The sequence below is a fragment of the Aedes aegypti genome, chromosome 2, assembly GCF_002204515.2.
Source record: "Aedes aegypti strain LVP_AGWG chromosome 2, AaegL5.0 Primary Assembly, whole genome shotgun sequence".
NCBI classification, from domain to species: domain Eukaryota; kingdom Metazoa; phylum Arthropoda; class Insecta; order Diptera; family Culicidae; genus Aedes; species Aedes aegypti.
Window position 1 is genome coordinate 443,607,299 of NC_035108.1, and position 24,190 is coordinate 443,631,488.

A 24,190-nucleotide genomic window follows, 5' to 3' on the forward strand; every position below is an offset into this window, starting at 1 on the left:
AAATGTTCTTTTCGTAAGCGAGTTGCTAATTTCAAAGAAAATTGCATACCTTTAGGCGTTTTATTTGGTGTATTCTGAATTTCACAACATTCAATTCTAAAATTGACTTATTTATCAACAAGTTGTAAGATTTTTGAAACTTGATTCGATATCAGTGATCCCTAATTTAGTAAATAGCATGTCTCTTTATTTTAGGAAACGTGTCACAGTAATTGATCAACTTCACCCCGGCATCAAAAATTACACTTTTTGATTTATAAAAAAAGTTTTTGTTATTATGATAACAATTAGTAGAAATTTCGTTTGTGTTATTCGATAAACATCCAACCAGTACAGGTTTTAAAAATATTTGGATGAGAATACATGCATCCTACTAGGAATTATAAAACAGAATCGCTCAAAAGTGATCAACTTCACCCCATTTTACGGTATTTTTTTTTCAGTGTATATTTTCTTACAAAGCCTATTTGATTGTCTACCATCCCTCCTCAGACACTTTTTCTCTATAATAAACGGTTTCCGAGGTACATTTTTTTTACATGGTGCCAAAAATACATACGCCCTTATCAGAAGTTACTCTCGATTCTAAACGATCCCCAATTATATGAGATAATTTTCGTCTCATATACTTAATACATCTGCGCAGTTTCATCCAAATCGGAATGGTACATGTCAGATTTCAGCATTTTATGGACGATTTCGCGTGGAACCGCTCGTATACAACCCTGAAAATACGCATATTGTTCAAAGAATACAAACTTCAGTGGGATCAAATAGTATTTAACTGAGTTCGGTTTTCATTTACCTTTTGGTATTCCGAACAACTTGAGGAGTAACTGGAATAATCTGTATAATGTCGAGTGTTCGATGTACGAGTCATATTCGGAATTTGAGACATCTTTTTTAGAGGGCTGTGATAAAAAATAAAGCGTACAACATGCATTCGAGTTGCGCATTTGTGTGAATAGATTTGTAAGTTTTATTACCATGTTGTGCGATGTTGGTTAAACTGTTCGAAGTTGTGTGATTATTTAAGAATTACAAGATTAAAGAGTTTACATATTTACAATTGTTTGGATTTAAGTAAAATTTATATCATTTGTCATGTTCAACAATGAATTAAAATAGGATCTTTGTTATATTTTCGGAAATTCCCTTGTATATTAACAATTTCATGAAGATGATTCGAAAATAGGTCACATCTAGAGTGAAAAGTCTTGTCGATTAAGATTTGTTACGCGACATGATGTTTTCGAATCCTGCAAAAACATCTCGTAGTTGAATTATTTATTATTTTAAATTCGATAACAATCATGAATCATGATATTATTAAAGGGGATAAAAGCACACTCAATATATTTACTCTTTCATATTAATATGGAGAAAATTTAAGAGAATCGAATAGTGGATTTGAAGAACCATAGATAACACTAAATTATCGATTCGATTTTCGAAATCGATTTGCATATTTTGAACACCACTGTGAAAAGGTTTTTTTGTAGCCTTTAAAATTATCAAATGTCTTTCAAATTTTGAGCCAAAAGAACATGTAGGATAAAAATCAAAAACTAACTGAACTGAACTGAACTAACGGTGGAAGTTCACGATAAGCTGAGATGCATGCTCTATCCTTGTGGAAATGTAATGACGAGAAGAAGAGGTGCGTTCTGAAACATTATATTTTTGAAACATTGAAAGGAATTTGGAATAAAATAAAATTAATCCATTAAAGGGTCAGGTTTAGAATTTTCCATATGGTTCAAAATGGAGCATTCTTATTTCTACTTCAATTATGAAATACTGTCGCCACTTCTTTCTTCGTTAACTTTTTCGTACAGTTATTTTTTCAATTGTTAGTTTTGACGATATTTGATCATCTGTTAATGTGAAGTTTTAAGATTTGTGCACGTAAAAATTGTTTCTAACTTTGGTGCTTTGATAAATTAGAGGATATATAGTGGAATAAACTTGTAAAATTAAGTTTTTTTAGAGATGCTGTTAAGTACATCTAAGTTAATAGCTTGATTATAACCGGTCAATACGCTCAATTTAGTAAAATTGAAAACAAATGTTTCAAAGGTTTACTAGTTGGTGTTCATAGTTGGTAACTAGAAGAACTGTTTCAAGACTGCTGTTTTTTTTATTTACCTTGAATACTTCCAACTTTAGAGAACATAATTTGTTAAATGTCGTTCATTCTTGAACCACCCGCCTTGTTTATTTCGAAAGAACACTTGCAACAAATTACGACGGCTGCGATGCCATCCGAATACGGGCCGTGGCACGTGACTTGTTGTGCACTTCCGCCGTCCGCAAGGTGATTCCGAAGATGTCTTCATGGTAGCGGTTTTCGTCCTGTGGGAAAAGATAAAAAAAAACGAAAATGATTAATGAGTCGATTGTTTGCGAAGGAGTGGAAGGTCGTACACCCGTACACGACGCCGTGCAAAGTGCAATGTATCAATCAGCTGATGTAACAGCGATACCACAGACAAATGGATGTGGTACTCCAATTATTTTCATCGTGTAGCAAAACAACGCACAATAAAAAATATGTGATAATAGGTCAAAAGCTCACTTGTGGCGCTTTTATCACTTTTTTACAGTTTAATGTTTGCCTACTATCGCTACCTAGATCCTTGTTGACTTAACGTCGGTTACGTATGTTTGTCTGTGGTGACACTCTGGGTTGAGTGACTGCTTCGACAATTAAATTATTCTACAATAAGACACAGAACTTGCGCTGGAATAAGTCAAAGGACGACCCCCCTGTAGATCGTGCGAGCAACGGGCCACAGTGGGACGATACTGAAAATAGACGGTCAAAGCTTATCAGAGGCTCTACTAATAATATTTAATTTATTATATATTCGATTGTCGTTTGGATAACATCTCGAGTAATGTTTAAAAATATGTTTATGTTAGTCACATTTTGTGTACTTCGATGCCCCATTATAGCATGAGGCTTTAAATTGACCGTCTATTTTCAGTTTCGTTCCTCTGTGAAGCGGTGAGTTGTTCGCGCGCGCTATAAAACCAATTTATCGATGTAACGATCGATTGTTTTCGGTTTTCAACGGCATATCCAATATATGTATGTATGCATAGCTAAAAGACGGGCAGATTGTTGTAGGTGCTATCAGACCGTTCGTCGGAATCGATTTCCCGATGGACAGACGCCGGCCGCTCTCGGCAGAAATCGCTCGTCAATCGGAGCGCTTTCGGTAATTAACCTATGCGTACCCAACGTCTGTTTTTGAGGATTTTGAAATCTTCAATCAGCTGTTAAAAAGTCATTTTCCAACCGATTTTCTTGAAACCAATGGCATGCGATCCAGATTTGTCTAAATTTGCAAGGGCCGCAAAACGGAACCGGTTCACCTAATGGTTCCGGAGTTATTCCGGATTCCGTTGGGGTCAGAACCTGTCGAAATACGAATTTTCAAACAATCTTACTTCTTTACACGTGCTATTCTATTTTTATATACATAAAACACTATTAATATATACAACCATATTCAATTAAGTGTTAATGACCTCTTTGGACACGACAATCCGTTTACTTGTGCCAGATATGTTCCGGAAGTCCTGGGGGAGGTGGTCATTCCCACAATGTTATCAGAACCATTTGTGCGACACCTCAATCTTCATGATTTGTCAAATAATGAGTGGAAATGGTCATTAGAAAGTTCAACGACCATTCGGGATTGACCTGGTCACACCGGACATGTTCCGAACACCCTGGCGGAAGTGGCCAATTCCACAATGCTATATAAACCGTTCGTGCGACATATCAAACTTCATGATTTATGGAAACAAGAACGAAAATAAATGTTCTGGACATCCATGACCATTTTGGACCGGGTTACACCGGACATATTCCGGATACCTCGATGGAAATGGCCATTTTCTAAGTTTTTCCAAAACAATTCGTGCAACACCTCAAACATATACAACAGATATGTCAACAGATATGTCAAAAAATGAGTGGAAATGGTCCTTTGAAAGTTCAACGACCATTCAGGATTGATCTGGCCACACCAGATATGTTCCGTACGGCCAATTCCACAATACTGGTCATGCGACATATCAAATTTCGTTTTTTTTTTGCGGCATTTTACACCGGTTCCAAAACCAATCAGGACGGGTTCCTTTGTATATAATCTGATTGCTCAAGAGAAGTGGTCATTAGCTCAGTTTTTCCAAAACCATTCGTGTGTACCTCATTTCGTTTAGATGAAACTGGAAACATTTCAGATAGTTTGTGACCATACCGAACAAAATCCGGATATCCCGAGTAGCTCAAAATGTTTCCTTGAATCATGAATAAAATGATCGCTTGTAGTATTCAAACTTTGTTCTCTTTCTACGGGAAACTAAAAAACAAGAAACAGCTCCTGTCGAATGAATTTTCTAGAAGAACGAAAGATAAAGAATATCGCTGTGAAGTGACCTATTGACTGTTTAACGATAAACTTGCGACGATCGACGCGCCACCATATTTCATATAACGGAGTGTATTAGAACTAACTTGGAGGTGATGATTTGGAGGTTAAAATCCCCTCCAAACACTAGCGATTTTGCGGTAGGATGTTGACGTTTGATGACGAATAGCTTATTTTACGGTGAAATTCGCTCTCTTTTGCTCTTTAACAAAACTTGAAAACAACGGTGCCAGGACCTGTCAATAAGTTGATTTTTCAAAGAAGAGAAAGAGAGCGATTTTCTGGTGACGTCACCGTGCAATGGGCAATTGAATGAAGGATCTTCTTCATTCCGTTTGTTGATGACTAATACTGGTGTTGGACTAGGGACGTTTCGATTTTTATAATACATCCGAATATCGATATTTTGCTTTCAATATTTTATATCGATATTTTCTAATCAATATACGGGTGATATCGATATTTTCGCCCGAAGTATCGCACACGATTTTTTTTTGCGAATCGTAGGAAACTTAAAGTTAGCTAACTAAGTGGTATAGGAACTTTGCTCTTTTCAAATACTTAGGGGTCATGCACAAATTACATCACGCTCCAAGGGGGGGGGGGGCTGGCCAAGCGTGACAAGCCTTACAAAATTTTCAGAGGACTCATACAAAAAACGTGACAAAGGGGGGGGGGGGTCCAAAAAGTCGAAATTTAACGTGACATAGTTTGTGTACCATCCCTTATATCTTTGATATTTCGATGTATCAATAATTCAAATCAATATTTCGGTGGTGTCGATACTTTGATTCAATATTCGTATCGAATCAAATTTCGAAATTTCGAAATATGGGAACATCCCTATGTTGATCTCTTCTTTGACTGTAGTTTTCTGATGTCTTCCATTCTCAAATCAAAGATTGGTGTTACACACACATAGTTATTGCGGGAATGGTGTAATCAGTTCTCAGAAAAAAATCATAAGCTTGTCGTGTTTAGGTTTTAAAGTTCATTGTGATGGATTCAGAAACAGATTCAGATTGCGATAGCGTTATTGATGCTGATACGATTAATGTGGAGTGTGACGTTGATGCTGAGGCGGATCCGGAACTGTTTGAGGATGATAGCGAAGAAGAATTGGATAATGAGATATATATATATCAAAATCTCGTTCAACAGAATGGCACAAAGACCCAACGGTTTTTAAAGGCTGTCCAAAGCTTGATAACAGCAATGTTACGGGCACTTTTAATATTGATTTACAAAAAAAAAAAGACTCCAAAGGATGCGTTTGAAGTGTTCATGAACTCTGATGTGCTTGAGACTGTTATTAAATTTACTAACGCAGAAGCTGCTCATGATTCGTCTTTTAAACCACTTTGTTTGTCCACAATGCAAGCTTTTATTGGAATCCTAATAGGAGCTGGTAAAAACCATGATTCGAAGATCCATATTCGTGAACTATGGTCAAATGACGACATTATGGCTCGTATCTTTTATAGTGCTATTATGGGGAGAAACAGGTAAATAGATAATAAACTTGCCATTTATATTTTCATATATGAGTGATTTGCTTTAGATTCGAACAAATCTGTCACTACATAAGATTTGATGACTCTTTGGCAAGACGCCCTGCACGATCATCAAAATTCCATTCCAAGATACCTCAGGAAGGCACCGCAGAAAAGGAAAGTGCTGGTTTAGCATCATCAAGCGCTGCTTCCTCTAAGCAACCACATGATCGGTTGCGGCCTATTCGTCCGATTATAGAGAAGGTTCGCAAAAACATTTGTGATTCTTATAACCCTTCGATAGACATAACAGTGGACGAGCGTATGATACCCTTTCGAGGACGTTGCATTTTCCGAGTTTTCATGAAAGCGAAACCCTGTCGTTATGGCATCAAAGTTTGGGCTGCTGCCGATGCACGATCATCAGTGATGTGTAATTTTGATATCTATGCAGGTAAGTGTTCAACAGAATGCATATCTCATTAAAATATATTGGTTTAGTTATTTTTTCGTAGTTTCAATAGAACTTGCAAGATAATTTTCTTGAATTGTAATATCGACAATTTTAAAATTTCAGTAGGAATCCAACATTTTGTTTTCGGAATGGATTTTTGTTGCCTTAATTCGAATTCATATAATGCATAAACTGATACAGTTATATAATTGTTTAACCATAACCATAAAACATTATTATCTATTATCGGAAGTGGTGGGCTTAGGCTTCGGAGAGCTCTGATCAGATCTCATGAAAGGGGTAATATACACTCCCGTGCAAAAAAAATGTAACAACTTTAAGTAAAAATATAGTATACAAAATTCAAAAAAATGTTTTTGGAAAAATACATACGAAGTAAGAATAACTCTTTGCCTTTCGAATGCGGCTTAAAGAGTTTCAATTGGACGTGTAATCACAGAGATATGGATTGAACACTTCTGTATGTTTTTGAGGGGGTGAACCCAAACTTATGCACGGGAGTGTATACAAATTGAGTTAAAATACCAAAAGAAAGAGATTAATATTATGATAATAATATATCCTTGACAATGTTGAAGATTTTGAAAAAAATACTAAAATACCGCTCCGGTTTGACATGAGTAGTGATTTTCAATTTTGTTTCCTCCCACCCCTAAAATACATACCTGTCTATCAGCGTACATGAAACCAGAAAGTAGCTATAAAAATATTTTTTTACTGATATGAGAACCTAAGTAAAGTGAAACCTCCATAAGTCGATGTTCCATCTCTCGATATCGACTCATGGAATCATACTAAAAGCAAAATTTCGTGGTTACTATGATGATCCCTTCAATCCACTTTCCAAACCACTTCTGTTCCATTACTCGATATTTTTATTAGTCGATGGTCCCTTCAGATATCGACTCATGGAGGTTTGACTGTAAAAGTAACTTTACGCTTTAGTATGAATGAAAACCGCTTCACAGATTTGATAATCAACTGTCCTTATTGATCAAAAATGTAATGATGATGTTCTGCATCACAAACAAAAATTTTCATAAATAATTTATTGCAAAATTCAAACTCCTCATATTTTTGAGCTTGAGTAAAATTAACATTACCACATTTGTATGTGGAGTCTAATTGAAATCATTTCTACTAACTGGGGAATTGCCTGTTTGTGTGAGTTTCACATAAATCTCTTTTTTCGTAAATTTGATAGATCCTTGCATAATCCTCGGATTTTGAATTTATTAATCTTTTCCTCAGGCAAAATCAACGATAGACCAGAGAAAAATCAAGGACAACGCGTTGTGACCCAACTGGTGAAGCCGTATTATAATTCTGGTCGTAGAGTGTGTTTCGACAACTTTTTTACGTCGGTGCCTCTTGCAAAAGAACTACTAGACAATGGATTAGTATCAGTGGGCACACTTAGGAGCAATAAGAGAGAGGTTCCACCTGAATTTATAGATAAAAAGAAGATTGAACCTGGAACTGCTCTGTGTGGATACACTGAAGATATGATGTTGACCTCATGGACCGAACGGAAAGGAAAAACTGTGTTGCTTTTGTCAACTGATGCGGAAACGATGCCACATGATATAGAGAATGTTGAGAACGACCAACCATCGACATAAAAAAAAAGTCGAACTGTAACAAAAACAGCGGAAGCAAAAGTAAATGTGCATTAGCTTACAGTTTAATCTTTTTTTTAAACAAATATTCAATGTTTTATGATTTTAAAAACATATTCCTTCTTATTTTATTACAGTATGAGGCAGAGAAGGGTTTGCATAAGCCGAAAGTTGTAGAAATCTATAATAAATTGAAAGGTGGTGTAGACACGCTTGATAAAGCGACCGCTGCATATACGTGCAAACGAAGAACAGATAGGTGGTCGTTTGCCACGTTCATGAACCTAATTGATATTTGCAGCCATAATGCCTATTTTCTTTTCACGACTGCGAATCCTAACTATTGCCCAAACGATAAAAGCAGAAAACGCAAATTTTTGGATTGGCTGGCAAAAGAATTGGCCATTGAACTTGTAAAGCTGCGAAGAGATACGTTGGGTTTATCTACAAACGTTCAAGATAAAATCATAAAGTACATCAATTCTTATGAACAAATGTATGGACGATACATCTTGTTGACGAAAGCTTGTTTCAAGTGTACGGGTCGGACAAATATCACAATGTTACAGGTGTGACAATATTGCTTGTGACACCCATACGAGAACCGTAAACTTGATATTGTGTCAGGTTTGCAAAAATTCACAAGAAATAACACTACATCCAGAATACAAGATCAGTTTCGAAAGAAAAAGGTGTTACTTCTGTTGCAGATCTAAGGATATAAAAGTGAAAACCGTTTGCAGTATGTGCCTGAAGAAAATCTGCAATGAACATGGGTCGCATGGAGGTTCACACAGCTTCTGTTGTGAATGTTGGGTCAATGTTGGAGCTTGAAGTGACCACCGTAAAGGAGTGTTTTTGACTTCAAAAATAAAACCAGTTGAATAAAAGTGTATATCATTATCAATATAATAAAGTTTTTAAAATTTTCCGATAAAAACAAGAAATTTACTTTATAATTGCAAATATATCACATAACACTATCGTTCTCACCAGTCATGATGAATGATATGTCGCTTGAACGGTTCGAACAGGTTTGTACATTTTGGAATTGGCTACTTTCGCCAGAGTGTTCGGAACATGTCAGATGTAATCAGTTCAATCCTAAATGGGATGGTACACAAATTTTGTCACGCTAAATTTGGACTTTTTCGACAACCCCCCCCCCCCTTCTTTGTCACGCTTTTTGTATGAAGCCTTCAAAATTTTTTTAAGGCTTGTCACGCTGGGCCTGACACCTCCCCCCCCTCCTTGGAGCGTGACATAATTTGTGCATGATCCCAATGTTCGTTGAAATTTCTGATGGCCATTTCCACTCATTATTTGACGAATCGAGTTTTTTGAGGTGTTGTACGAATTGTTTTGGAAAAACTTAGAAAATGGGTGCCAGGGTGTTCGGAACATGTCCGGTGTGACCAGGTCAATCCCGAATGGTCGTTGAACTTTCTAATGACCATTTCCACTCATTATTTGACAAATCATGAAGATTGAGATGTCGCACGAATGGTTCTGATAACATTGTGGGAATGACCACCTCCCCCAGGACTTCCGGAACATATCTGGCACAAGTAAACGGATTGTCGTGTCCAAAGAGGTCATTAACACTTAATTGAATATGGTTGTATATATTAATAGTGTTTTATGTATATAAAAATAGAATAGCACGTGTAAAGAAGTAAGATTGTTTGAAAATTCGTATTTCGACAGGTTCTGACCCCAACGGAATCCGGAATAACTCCGGAACCATTAGGTGAACCGGTTCCGTTTTGCGGCCCTTGCAAATTTAGACAAATCTGGATCGCATGCCATTGGTTTCAGGAAAATCGGTTGGAAAATGACTTTTTAACAGCTGATTGAAGATTTCAAAATCCTCAAAAACAGACGTTGGGTACGCATAGGTTAAACTTGAAATTCCATACGTGACTGTGATCGAGAACTGATTATGGCATATGAGGTGAGGTGAGGGAAGATGTAGGAAAGATTCACCCATCTTCATGTGAATTGAGCATCAATCTCCACCGCCCTGAGCGATCACGTTTCAGAATCGTATGCATGGAAGAAAACAGTTTTTTTTGTATGCTGTAGGTTGGCTAACGTCCGATGATCGGTAATGTACGCGTGTGATCTCCCGGCGCGAAATTATTTGTTTGCACGATCGCGATCTTATAGAAGTTGGGAGTGTTCTTATCAGGCGCCACCATAGTACACAATCAGTGATCAGTATGATGGGGTGGAGCTTAGGAAGTGAACGACCTAATGCCGATTCATATAGGGTTATCCTTCAATGTGGTTTGTATATTGCGAAACAATCAATAGTAACGGTTACATTAATTTGATTTGATGCCATTCATGTATGTATATTGACTTCCCAGTGAACCACGTATCGTATAAACCACATTCCACGCACATCTACGTCAAGATATGGAAATTTCAAACCCTGAAATAATTCCAAAGCCATGCAGAACAAGAAAGACAATATGTTGAATTGTATAAAAAACATAAATTTGATTGAAAATACCATCACAAACATACCTGAAAAGTTATATAAACTTGACATGATTTATTGTTGAGAAATTGAGATATTTAACAACATTTTTATAAAAGTACTGTATCACAGTTTATCAAGTGTCATATGAATCTCTTATACGTTAACTAGGAGGGTATTTGATGACATTGTTAGGTGCGGGTTTAATTGTTTCGAACGAGTTATTGGTTCTTTGAAATCGTATTTTTTCTAATAGTCTCATGGTGTCGAGTTACGAAAATCGCATAATTTTTGACATTGTTAAATAAATACTTCTTATAGAACTCTTATATATTTAATTCTCTTCCTACTCGTCAAGATACGTGTTCACATAAAAAAAAGATACATTTACTATGCAAAATATAGCACCTGTTTAATCACATGGTCACAAGGCATATTTCCGAGAACAGGCCTCATTTGTTAAAGAAAGTCGGTTCCTGGTGTCGCATCCCTTATAAAAAAGAATTAAATATATATGGGATCGTCCATTATTCACGTAAAATATTATGGGGGGAGGTATTCTACAAATACTTTTTTTCATTTCCATACAAAAAATCATATCATAGGAAAAGGGGGGTCGAAAAACCACCAAAATTGTCTTAATTAATGGCCAGCCCCTATGCCTATAAGATTTACATAGGAAATTCTTTGATGCCATGTTATATACGGAAAACTCTCTTCAACGAATCAAAAATTCCAGTTCTTACTAGAACGTGGCCAACACCGCTAGCGCATGACGGCTCACCATAGTAGCATGTCCGAAAGAACTTGAAACTATTGAGAACCAGAGCTACAGGTCCAAAGCCCTGATAAAGGTGGATGGTTGTGATGGCTATGACCGTGGTCATCATGTAAAGAACAAGCGGACGATGCTGTATCGTGTCAGCACCGAGGAGGCAGCCCCTCTAGCACGATGTAGGTAGCGCAACCCTGGTTAGGTGGCCTATCGAAGACTCTTCACCAACCAAGAAAGGCAAAAGTAGAGCAAACGGATTGATTTTACGGCAACAGTCCCGGCAACGAATAAAGGACAACGATTGGAAAGTTGGATCTTGGAACGTGAGAACTTTGAATGAACCCGCGCGTGTTGGGCTCCTGGCTCGTGAACTGCGGAATGTTGGCGTGAACGTGGCAGCTATCCAGGAAATACGCTGGCCGAGAACCGGAGAACGCGAATTCCGAGCGGTGGACCCCATCGCCAACACTTCATTCAAGTACCACATCTACTACAGCGGTGGCGACAGAGCAGAACGTGGAGTTGGATTCATAGTGATTGGGAAGCAGATGAAGCGAATTATTCGGTGGAAACCAATAAACGACCGAATCTGTGTGTTGAGAATGAAGGGCAAGTTCTTCAACTACAGCCTGATCAGCATATATGCGCCAACGAACGATAAGCCCGATGACATGAAGGATGAGTTCTATGAAAGCCTGGATAAGGCCTACGGAGAGTGCCCAAAACAAGACGTCAAGATAGTCATCGGCGACGCAAATGCGCAGATCGGGAAAGAAGATTTCTTCCGACCCGTCATTGGAACGGAAAGCCTTCATTCCGTTACCAATGATAATGGCCTGCGGCTAGTAACCTTCGCTGCTGCTAGAGGGATGGCAATCAGCAGTACCTACTTCGCACGAAAGAATATCCGCAAACACACCTGGCGACACCCGAGTGGCGATGCCTGCTCCCAAATAGACCACATGCTGGTTGATGGGCGACATTTCTCAGATGTCATTGATGTCAGGACCTTCCGAGGCCCTAATATCGACTCGGATCATTATCTCGTTGTAGCTAAAATTCGGGCGCGGTTATCCAGCGTCACGAGTTCCGCAACACACAGAACGCTACGCTTCAATATACAACGCTTATCGACTGATGGAGTAGCTGCGCAGTACCGTCAGCAACTAGACGAGCAGTTGGGAAGAGTCAACGTTGCTGGAGACGTCGACAGCCTGTGGAACCCTATCCACGAAGCTGTGACAACAACGGCGCGGGAAGTGATCGGCACTGGTCAACGACGAAGACGGAACGACTGGTTCGATGAAGAGTGCCAGAGGGTGACAGACATGAAGAATGTCGCCAGAAGCCGTATGCTTGTGGCCGGTACCCGACAGAACAGAGAGCGGTACAGGGCAGCGAGAGCCGAAGAAAAGCGAATCCACCGCAGAAAGAAAAGGCAGCACGAAGAAAGTGTGGTAGCTGACGCACAAGAAAGCATGAACCGGAATGATATGCGGAGATTTTATGCAACGGTCAATGGTGCGCGGCACAATACCGTACCAGTGCCCGCCATGTGCAATGACCGAGAAGGGAATTTGCTGACCGATAAAACGGCGGTGGCTGCCAGGTGGAAGGAGCACTTTCAGCAATTGTTGAACGGTGAGAATGGAAATGTAGCGAGGAACAGGATGAACATAGATGATGACGATCAAGCTGTGGACCCACCGACCATAGGAGAGGTTAAAAAGGCTATCAGCGAGCTGAAGAACTGTAAGGCTGCTGGGAAGGACGAGATCCCGGTCGAGCTTCTCAAGCACGGAAGCGAGCAGCTTTACCAGTCGATCCACCGAGTACTTCTGAAGGTATGGGAGGACGAAGAATTGCCCACCGACTGGTTGGATGGCCTCATCCGCCCTATCTACAAGAAAGGGCACAGACTGGAGTGTGCCAATTACAGAGGAATTACCCTGCTGAATTCGGCGTACAAAATTCTGTCGCGCATCCTGTTTAACAGACTGAGACCGCTCGAGGAGTCCTTCGTCGGCGAATACCAAGCTGGTTTTCGTGAGGGCCGTTCGACAACGGACCAGATGTTTAGCTTGCGAATGATCCTAGACAAATTCCGGGAGTATAACTTGCAGACTCACCATCTGTTTATTGATTTCAAGGCGGCGTACGACTCAGTGAAAAAAAATGAGCTTTGGCAGATAATGTCTGAAAATGGTTTTCCGGCGAAACTAATTAGGCTGATACGTGCTACGCTGGATGGTTCGAAATCAAGTGTTCGGATCGCAGACGAGGTATCAACCTCGTTCGTGACGTTAGACGGATTGAAGCAGGGAGACGCACTTTCGAATTTACTGTTCAACATTGCACTCGAGGGTGCTATTAGGAGATCTGGCGTGCAGAGAAATGGCACTATTATCACAAGGTCGCACATGCTCCTTGGCTTTGCGGACGATATAGACCTGATTGGAATCGATCGCAGGTCAGTGGAAGAGGCCTTCGTGCCTCTGAAGAGGGAGACAGCGAGGATAGGCCTGACCATCAATTCTACCAAGACGAAGTACATGGTTGCAGGTAGAGATAGAGTCAGGCATGGTGGTGTAAGTGCTGAGGTAGTGTTTGATGGGGATGTGTTTGAAGTTGTTGAAGAATTTGTTTACCTTGGAACACTTGTGACATGTGACAACGACGTTTCCCGTGAAGTGAAAAGACGTGTTGCGGCTGCGAATAGGGCCTTTTACGGACTACGTAACCAGCTTAGGTCCCGCAGCTTGCAAACCGAAACAAAATTCGCCCTGTATAAAACATTGATTCTTCCGGTGGCTCTCTACAGGCACGAAGCGTGGACGTTAAAAGAGTCAGACCGGAAAGCTCTCGGTGTTTTCGAGCGTAAAGTGCTGCGGACAATACTCGGTGGGAAACTCGAAAATGGTGTGTGGCGCAGACGCATGAATCACGAGTTGTATCAAGTGTACAAAGATGCGAATATTATCAATCGTGTAAAATACGGCAGACTTCAGTGGGCTGGTCACTTAGTGCGAATGTCGGAAGAAAGAATTGCGAAAATAATATTCAGCAGGGAACCAGGTAGAGGTCGGCGGCTTCGGGGAAGACCACGAATACGCTGGCTGTACGCAGTGGAAGAGGACCTGGCGACCCTAAACGTTCGGGGCAACTGGAGAAGTTTCGCCCAAGACCGACGAAGATGGAGCTCTACAATACGCCCGGCAATGGCGTGATGCTACGCTGTAGCCATCAAGGTATCAAGGTAGGTACTAGAACGTGGCCAGAGCAACTTTCGATTGTTGAAGGATGTCCATCTTGTCCATCAGACCATGCTAAGTTTGACAACTCCAATTGATTAGTCGATAGGAAGGATTCAAATCTTATTGAATCGTTTATGACTTGACACCTACCATGTATCGTAGGTGCTCAACATTAGCATCATGTCGAAAATTCAACTCTAAGGCTAAAAAAATTGAAAAGAAATTCAATTACTTCGAAATAAGTATTTAGGTTTAATTCAAAACATTTTGGAAATGAAATAAAAAAAATTGTTTGTGTGTTGATAAAAACGGAATAATTTGTTCACGAAATCGGAACGTGACAAAATCGGAACGTGATAAAAACGGAACACACCTGTTATGCAAAGAAAATGCATCTTGCCGTATTCTCAATCCGTCGTATCGTTTTTATATCTGTCACAATCAGTTTCCAGATTCGTCTCACAACTTACGGCTCACTGTGATATATTGAGTGGTCAAAACACAACACATCAACGCTATAAGAAAATGTTCTACTAGAATATATCTCGCATTCAGTATCATAAGGGCGTAACTACAATGATCGATTTCTCTTCATCGATTTTCTCTTCAGCTAATTACTTGGCCAGGCGACTGTTTTTGACTGCATTTTTTCGATTCAGAAGAAAGAACTCATCGTCCTTTGTCATGCTACATCGCAAAATGTTACCCAAATCGATTGAACTTCGTGTACTAATCCAAAGAGAAAATCGACGAAGAGAAATCGATCACTGCAGATACGCCTGTATGATACTAAACGCGAGATATAGATCTACGGGCATCTCCCTCCATTCCTTCAGCATGATGGAATATGCTAATTTCCTTTAAAATTCATTGTTCGTCATCAAAATTCAGCCTAAACTTATGAACACAATTACATTTGAATGAACAATTATGACATTTGCTCACAGTGCAGTGAAAAAAACACAATCCAAGGAACCGTATTTTTACGTCGAGTGTCGCGCACACATTGAAGCGCACAAGCTTTTTTTTTCTCAGTACGACGGATTGAACTTTGTTTACATTCTCAATTTTACGCGGTTGTTGAGGAAATTTCATAAAATTCGTGAATTATAGAACTTTTACGGTGTGTGATTGGACTGAAATCCTTCAGTAAAGAAGTACGAAGGTTTTCTATAGTGAAAATAAGTGCCTGGCGAAGTAGGGGGGCTGGGGGCAAGAAGGACACCTTAAGATATATAGGTTCAAATAATGGTTTATTAGCACCATTTTTGAAGATTATTCCAGTGTAGGGGCAAGCTCACCTCTTGTTCTAAATGATGTTATCGATAGATTTCAAAAATATAAGAATTACATGATGATTTGAGATTTTTGAAAATGTCCCTTCTTATGAGGTTTTTCAACGAGGTACGGGGCAAAAGTGCCACTCGTATGGGGCAAGAAGACCACCAGTGCAAAATGCCACAAATTTTCTACATTATTATTTCCCCGCCTAAACGATAAATTCTAGAGTAAAGCTAAAAACTGAGGGATAAAAGTTGACTTATAGTTAAAAAGTATTTTTTTCGAACTTAATTTAGTTCTCATCTTATTTGACTGTAACAATAATAGTAAAAAATTTCAGGAACCGTTTTGAATGTCCAAGATGGTTTATTTTGATTTTATTTAGTAGGAAACATTGATTTATGGCAATAATAAACAAGAAAAATAAAAGTTCGTTTGATTTTATATGAGAAAATTGCGGTGTCCCTCTTGCCCCATAAGACATACTTTTTTTATATATGTAAAACTTAATGTAAATAGAACTTTTTCGAAAAAAATTTCTCACAGCTATATTAAACAATTGAAAATCATCAATACTGTGCGGAAAAATAAATATGTTTTGTATTTATTGGGAGTCAAACCTTATTTTCCAGTCTTACATTCTTATAATATTTTGCGTTGGTGAGTTAAAGATGTTTTTCTAATTTTTTGTACTAAACATTTTTAACTGTAATATTTACACAACCCTCAATTAGTACTCAATTTATTCATATCCTGCGTTAAACATCAAAAAATTGATTTGAACTACGTGAAATTAGAGGTGGCACTTTTGCCCCGGGTGTCCTTCTTGCCCCATGTCCCCCTAAGTCACCCACTGGGGCGAAAAGAAACTTTTGTTGAAAAGTGATGTGGCTCAGTCGATCGCTAAGCATTTCTCTCAAATCGTGTTCATCCATGCGATTTCGGTGAAAAAGTGCAAAGTGGATAATTGAACTGAAGTTGTTTACTGAAATACAGTAGTTTTATTGCATTTTTGGTGTACAAGTGTACAAACCATAACAGTTTTCACAAAATTACACTTGGAAAATGATTCTATGCTGCAGGTAAGTTGGAATATCCGCCGTGGTAGAACATTTAACGAATAATAGCCACCGAATTTCGGTGTCGCTAGGTATTACTTTTTTGTTTCTAAATGACAAGACTTGCGGTTTGTTGCAGTTTCTTCTACATAGATTGGGGTATGTTATATTAAATATTGGAAGAAAGTAATTACCCACAACGCCATCCAAGGTTGGAAATGTAATTGGAATTTGTTTTCTCATATACAGTATAATCAAAGACAAATTAAAGACCCCCATGTCCCTTGCAGTTGCCCAAAATTTTATGGCTCATAAGGTAATCTAGAATGCCGTTCAAAGTGTACTGCGATCTGTCAAACTTGGGTACCTTTTGCACTACCGAGGGACCAAATGCAGTACTAGAAGTGGTACCCAATCTGAGCCCGAGTGAGACGGACCTGGTATAATGATATAAGAATAATGTGCGCATTGGCCGTGTTTTTCATACAAATAGTCATGTTTGGAGGCTCGGATATTGGCTTCTAGTGCACCGATTGCCCTGAAAATTTCACCACAAATTGAAAGTAATTTCAAATTAGCAAATTCAGAGCTTTTCATTAACAAACTTTTAAGTCATCGTAAATCCCTAGTTTTGACAGGAAATGTTAAATTTGAAATAATTCTAGAGGTCTAACTTAAAGAAAAATGTCCTTGTGCAAAATTGTTCTATTCTATAAGATACACAAGTTTGTAGAACAACAATTTTCAGTAAACCTGATTGTTTTCAAAATATTTTCGCAAAATGGGAGATTTTAAATAGGGGAACTTACGTATTGTCGGCAACCTAAGCAGTTGAACTTTTAGGAAGGCAATTATACACAACAACAAAGCACAACAATTAACAGGAGACACCTGAACTGCACTTGAGCACACTTAATTTATTAATTATTATGCACAAAACACTATTTTGTTCTCTAAATCGTCTATTTTTCCTCACCAAAGTCACGAGGCACTTGTTCTTTTATCGGCAATGCAATTACTATTGTCGGCAACAAAATTGTTTTCTTCGGCAATCAAAAATGTACAAAAACTAGGTTATGTATTGGTAACTTTTCGTATTTGTTGACAATGCCTGAAATTGAACGTCACTCTACTCGTTGAAAGGGCCAATGCAGAAAAATACAGACTACACTGAGAACAGCATTGCAGTTATAAATAGAATAGCTGAGAGTCATATTGAATACACAACGCCACTAAATTTGTGCAGACTAAGACGCCATCCACAAATTACGTAACGCTCTAGGGGGAGGGGGAGTAGGCCCAAACGTTGCGGCTCAAACACAAAATTTACTTTTTCATACAAGGACCGTTGCGGAGGGGGGAATGGTTGAACACGGTTCTCTTGATTTGTTCTTATTGCTTATCAATTCTACATGCGGTGATCTGGATTATAGAAATTCATACATTTTGCCTTAAGAAAGATGGAACGATTGCAATACGAAAGCTTTATTTATCGTTTTAGAATCACCCCACATCAAGGGTCTAGAGACAAAAGGTCAAATGGATAAAAGGTCGAAAGGACAAAAGGTCGAAGAACAAAAAAGGGGAGACAAAAGCTCGAAAATCTTTTTTCAAAGGAAAAACTTCCCATCAAGCAAATCATTTTCGACCTTTTGTCCAGAAACCCGATAGACGAGGGGAGTGCGCACGAGCCTATCGATCACAAGGTTCTTGGTTAGATTCCAGGTAACAGGCTTCAAATTTATCCCTCTCATTTACCATTATAACGTCTATCTTTTGATACTTTCAAATGATACTATCACTATGGGTAGTGATAGGGATACTATCACTTCTTGAAAAATGATGAATAGAAGATAGACTATATTATCTCTATCAATTGATAGACGGATGGAGATACAATCAGCATTTTTTATCACTGTTGGATCAAGCATATCTTTATCATCTATCTTTGGTGAAAAATATACTATTTGCAAAATTCTATAGCTATCCCTATCTATCCTATAATTGATGCAAATACTGAAACCAAAATCTTGCGCATAATGGGAAAAAGCCAATAAAAATAAATCAAGGTATGCTCTCATGGATATTTTCGAAACGGGCGCGACGAGGGGATGACGGAAATCGATGTGCGACGCCATTTTGAAATCTAAGATGGCGGGCTCTGGTTTGGTGAATTCATTGAAAACCCATGCATTATGGGTATTTTCTGTACGAGCACGATGAGGGGCTGACGAAAATTGATGTCCGACGCCATTTTGAAATCCAAGATGGCGACCTCCGATTGAGGAAAATCGTTGAAAACCAATGCAATATGGGTATTTTCGGAACGGGTGCGACGAGAAGATGACGGAAATCGATTTCCGACGCCATTTTGAAATCCAAGATGGCAGCCTCCGGTTTAGTTAAATCATTGAACCCATTCAATATGGGTATTTTTGGAAAGGGCGCGATGAGGGGATGACGGAAATCATGAATCATTCATAAATTATGTTTTTGTTCATGTTATATTGAGTTACGTTATAAAAAGGTTACGTTATATCGAGGCAGTCTTCAAAAAATCCCTTTCCAAGAGCTGCTGAGATTTAAAATCTCTATCGTCAGCCTTCTGACCTACAGATATGTAGGGGAAGTGGTGGTAAAATGAACACGGGTGGTAAAATGAACACCGTTCCTTCTACCGAGAAAAAACAAATTTCGATGAATTTTTATCTCGCAGGACGATTTAGAGCACAAATCTGAGTATTTGAGTTGATACGGAGGTCAATTGAAGTGAAAATATCAACGAAAACTAAGATTTTAGAAAACCACGTTTGAAACTTAGATCTGACGTAACTTTAAGCTCGGAAGACTTGAGGTTTTTCGGTGAGGTGACCCTAGTAACCACTAGCCCGCTAATTCGCCTATTTGGTCTTATAGGGCTATTATACGGCTTATTTAGGGCATGTTAGCTTTGTAATAGCACTATATTAGCACGGAGGGCGAATTAAAGTGCTATTTGGTTACTTGGGGAATATCGTTATGGTATGATGTCAAATCTGATACCTTTAGAATTCTTTTTCAATGTATTACAATCATTAATGGATGTATTTTCGGTGGGGCAATGAAAATTTTCAGAAATATTTATTTTGCTCACGTTTTTTGCGTGGTGTTCATTTTACCACCAATCGCTGTTCATTTTACCCACATAGTGCAGGTAAAATGAACATTTGCATCGCTTTTTGATAGCGATAAAAATAGGTGAAAATTTAGCTATTTTAGTCTGAATCCATGTCGCTGCTATAGATTACTTCCCTATTTTTGATGTTGAGCGATAGAACTACACAAATTCCTCGTTTTTCTATCAGAAACAAGATGATTTCCTTAAGGTGTTCATTTTACCACCCCTTCCCCTACTTAGAATTAATTTCCGCAAGAGCATGTCAGGATTTACCAAACATAGTGCTGTGAAGGTCAAATATTTGACTTAATTCGCTTCACCAAGGACGATAATGACCGCCAGTAGTGCCAACCAGTACAGTGGTTTGATACAACACACCGACATAATTTTATTGCTTTCCTTACTACTGCACCTCTCGTTCCATAGGTTTGGTTCATCCCAATCCCCATTGACACGTCGAATATCCATATTGGACACGAGGAACATTTTGTGCTATATCATCTGGGCAGCATTTTGTACTCTTGTGTTCAATTAATTCTCCTGAGATTGAATCTTGGCACAAATCCCGCACGTTGAGATTGAAAATCAGGATTCAAAACGATCCCGCTCATCGAGATTAATTCAAAGCATGCTTGTTTAAATCTTGGAGCAGAAGGATGATCTTAGAAGACTGTATCGAGGTATGATTTTTCTAATCCGGAGGCCGTTATCTTGGATTTCAAAATGGCGTCGAACATCGATTTTCATCATCCCCTCGTCGCGCCCGTCCCAAAAATACCAATATTGCATGGGTTTTCAATGATTTTACCAAACCGGAGGCCGCCATCTTGGATTTCAAAATGGCGTCGGATATCGATTTTCGTCATCCCCTCGTCGCGCCCGTTCCGAAAATACCCATATTGCATGGGTTTTCAACAATTTTCCTTGACCAGATGCTGCCATCTTGGATTTCAAAATGGCGTCGATCATCGATTTTCGTCATCCCCTCGACACACCCGTTCCGAAAATGCCCATATTGCATGGGTTTTCAATGATTTCACTAATCCGGAGGCCGCCATCTTGGATTTCCAAATGGCGTCGGATATCGATTTTCGTCATATCCTCATCCAAAAATACCCATATTGCATGGGTTTCCAACAATTCTTACACTCCTGAAGCCGCCTAAATATGGAATTGCTAAACTCCTGGATTGCTAAATATGGAATTTAGTTAATTTTCTATACCCATCGTCCAACAATTTTTATTCTATTTTTATCAATTGATAAAGATAGAACCTCTATCATTGTTATTTGAGAGATGTTGTACTGACAGTATCATCATAAGATTTTTTTTGGGATAGGGATACTATCACTCTATCCTCTATCTCTGATAGGAACCATTCTCTCAGTGATACTATCAGGATGGACAAGAAGTGATAGTTTCATCTGGCTGAACTGGTAGTATCAGTTGTCTATCAGATAGATGATAGTTTCATCGTCTATCTGATAATTTTGATGCCTGCCTGAGGCTACCGTGAAACATATTTTTGCATTGAGAATACATATTTTATTTTTAGCCGAACACATCAAGTCAAATTGCGAAATGTGTTCAAAAATAAATGAGGACTTACGTTCCACGATTTTTTTCTGGTTTATGAATATTGTTCGATCCATTCGGATCAAAATCCAAACTTTGCCAGTAAAATTGATTTGCGTTCCTATTATTCTCAGTGTATGAGAAAATCAGAATAGGCCCTTTGCAAATCAATTCACTTATGACTTGACACAAAAACATCATCCTCTGATTGCCTGTAGAACAACAGGAGTGTTGCCAAAATAGTTCAACTATTAAAAGACGTATATTTTATATGTTTCTCAGTATATTGAAGATTAAGCCCTACAATCTACTAATAAGAAAGTATTTAAAGGCTCAATTGTTACCAATGCATGTTTTGTTGGTTAATTCCAATAAATTGATTAGTTGTGTTCTATTTTTTCGGTGAACTTAAATCGTGAATAATAAATACAACGCAATTGAATATGGTTTTCTGGCAACCTAGTCCAGTAATAAAAACTGATTGCCGAGGAAATCAAAGTGCATTAATTTCAATTTGTGATTTAAAGCATAAAAAATAAGTATTTTCGAGTGCTTTATATACAAATCAAAAGTTCAATAGTGCATAAGTGATCAGTGCGTAGCTTGTGTGAAAAAAATGGCATTGGAGCTGAGAATTGGACCTTTTACAGTGGTAAGTTTTTGTAAGCTGTTCTTGTGTTGTTTTATTCGGCAGCTCACGAATGACGATAATTTCGTAAGCATTTATTTGATTTAATGATAAAACCCATGTTATATAATATTTTTGTGAAAGATGTGATTTACATGGAAGATTATAGTTCAAGGAATATGTTGAGTACATTGAAGTTAACTCTTGTTCCATAGATAAATTTAAACAAGGACGATAAGTTAGTGCTGCCGAAAATACCCTCAGGGTGCCGAAGCCATCATTTACCCTATCTCAAAAGTATTGTGTTTTAAAAGTTGAGTTAGTTCCATGTTATTTCTGAACTGCATTCAGGTCAATCGTACCACCATAAGCCATAATCTAGACCTCTAAACTTGACCATTTAGTATGAAAAACAGCCAATGCGTATTTTATTTTGTCCAGTACTGCATTTGGTCGATTTAGGAAGTGTAATTTAGGATTTTTGTAGTTTGATCATTATGGGTTCCCTTACTCTACCGGTGTCAATATCCTGTCCACCCCTTGCTCAAACACAAGGACCAAGCTTTCAACGGTACTAAATAGGATGCACAGATGAACGTTTTGTTTTCGCACGTGACCTTATCAAGCACCATCATCGCCTCCGCCGGTTTATAATTGCCGGTCAATCGTCACGTTACTTCCGGCTGACGTGGTCTCATTAATCAACGATCCATTCAAACGGACGGCACGCCCGATAGGCTTGCTTTTATCGGAATCGTGTACATCGATTTGCGCTGATACTTTTGATGTCCCGATTCGACACACTTTTTTGCACGCTTTACGACCGATAACAAACGGCTGTCGTGCCGCCGCCACCCGTACAGAATGCCTACGGAGTGCAGTGCACTAGGGTGTGGCTTATTTTTCAAAGGTTTTCAAAACCATAAGATCGTGTGCTCTTCTGAATTGAAATCACATAAAAAACCCTGAAAGTTTGAATAAATTATAGTTTAGAGGCGGTTCAAGCGATTGAAAAGAACATTTCCATGTTATAAAATATGACCTCCAATGAAATTTACATAAATTTATTATTTTTCGACCAATTTCGATGCTTTCAGAAGATATTTTTGAAATTATTTTTTTTAAGTTAGTACGGAATTAAATTTATCTAAAACTAAAAAAAGTATTTATAGAAGCTTTTTCCAAATTATGTCTAATTTAACGAAGAAATGAACTTTGTTTGAAATTTGTAGAGTTGTTTTCAGAACAATATTCACATTGGCTAGTTATCAATTTCAACCCGGAATATGATTTCCCATTTTTTTAATTTTCAACAAGTTGTGGTATTAACAACATTATAGAAAATACTACTGAAAAGCTGTAAAAAAATCTCACCAAAAATTGCGGCGCCTACTTTCGAAAAATAAACCGCACCCTATTGTGCACCTACAACCAACGTGTTTGTATGCTTCAATTTTAATTGAAAATTCCACCGCAGATGACGGCTGATCGACAGGGCGGCTTCAGCTTGACTTACCCTCAGTGACAGCATGTATTTCTCCATCTCCGATTCGGTTTTGTTCAATTTGGTGGCAAGAATGCGCCTCAGCGTCTGGTACACGTGCTCGGCCATCGTGACATCACCGCAGACGTAGATGTGCGCCTTTTCATTCCAGATCAGCTCGAAGATCGAGTCCGACTCTTTGAGGGCCAGGTCCTGGACGTAGGTCTACAAGGATGGTTGGGATTCATGTCCTTATGAAGAGTAAATAGCAGTTCGTAGAACATACCTTGGGAACATTCTCTTCTCGGGAAAGAGCCAAAAATACACGATCCAGAATGCCGTGTTGAACCATCTCTTCTTTTTCGTCGCGGTATAGATCAACCTTCTTTGTCCGGCAACCGAAAAAGAGCCACACTTTTGGAATCTGAAACAATTATTAAAATTACATAGAGCAAGAAAATT

General features: G+C 38.6%; 1 protein-coding gene across 2 annotated transcripts in view; it reads right to left on the minus strand.

Annotated features, from left to right (window-relative positions):
• Positions 1–1,789: 1,789 nt before the first annotated feature.
• Positions 1,790–24,190, minus strand: part of LOC5572370 (nitric oxide synthase) — a 445,274-nt gene continuing 422,873 nt past the window's right edge. For both annotated transcript variants that reach the window (XM_021847903.1, XM_021847904.1), the window contains 3 exons: positions 24,015–24,152; positions 23,762–23,953; positions 1,790–2,355 (listed from right to left, as the gene is read on the minus strand). In XM_021847903.1, the coding sequence (XP_021703595.1) occupies positions 2,245–2,355; positions 23,762–23,953; positions 24,015–24,152 (441 nt within the window). In that variant the 3' untranslated portion in view covers positions 1,790–2,244. The remainder of the gene's footprint in view (positions 2,356–23,761; positions 23,954–24,014; positions 24,153–24,190) is intronic.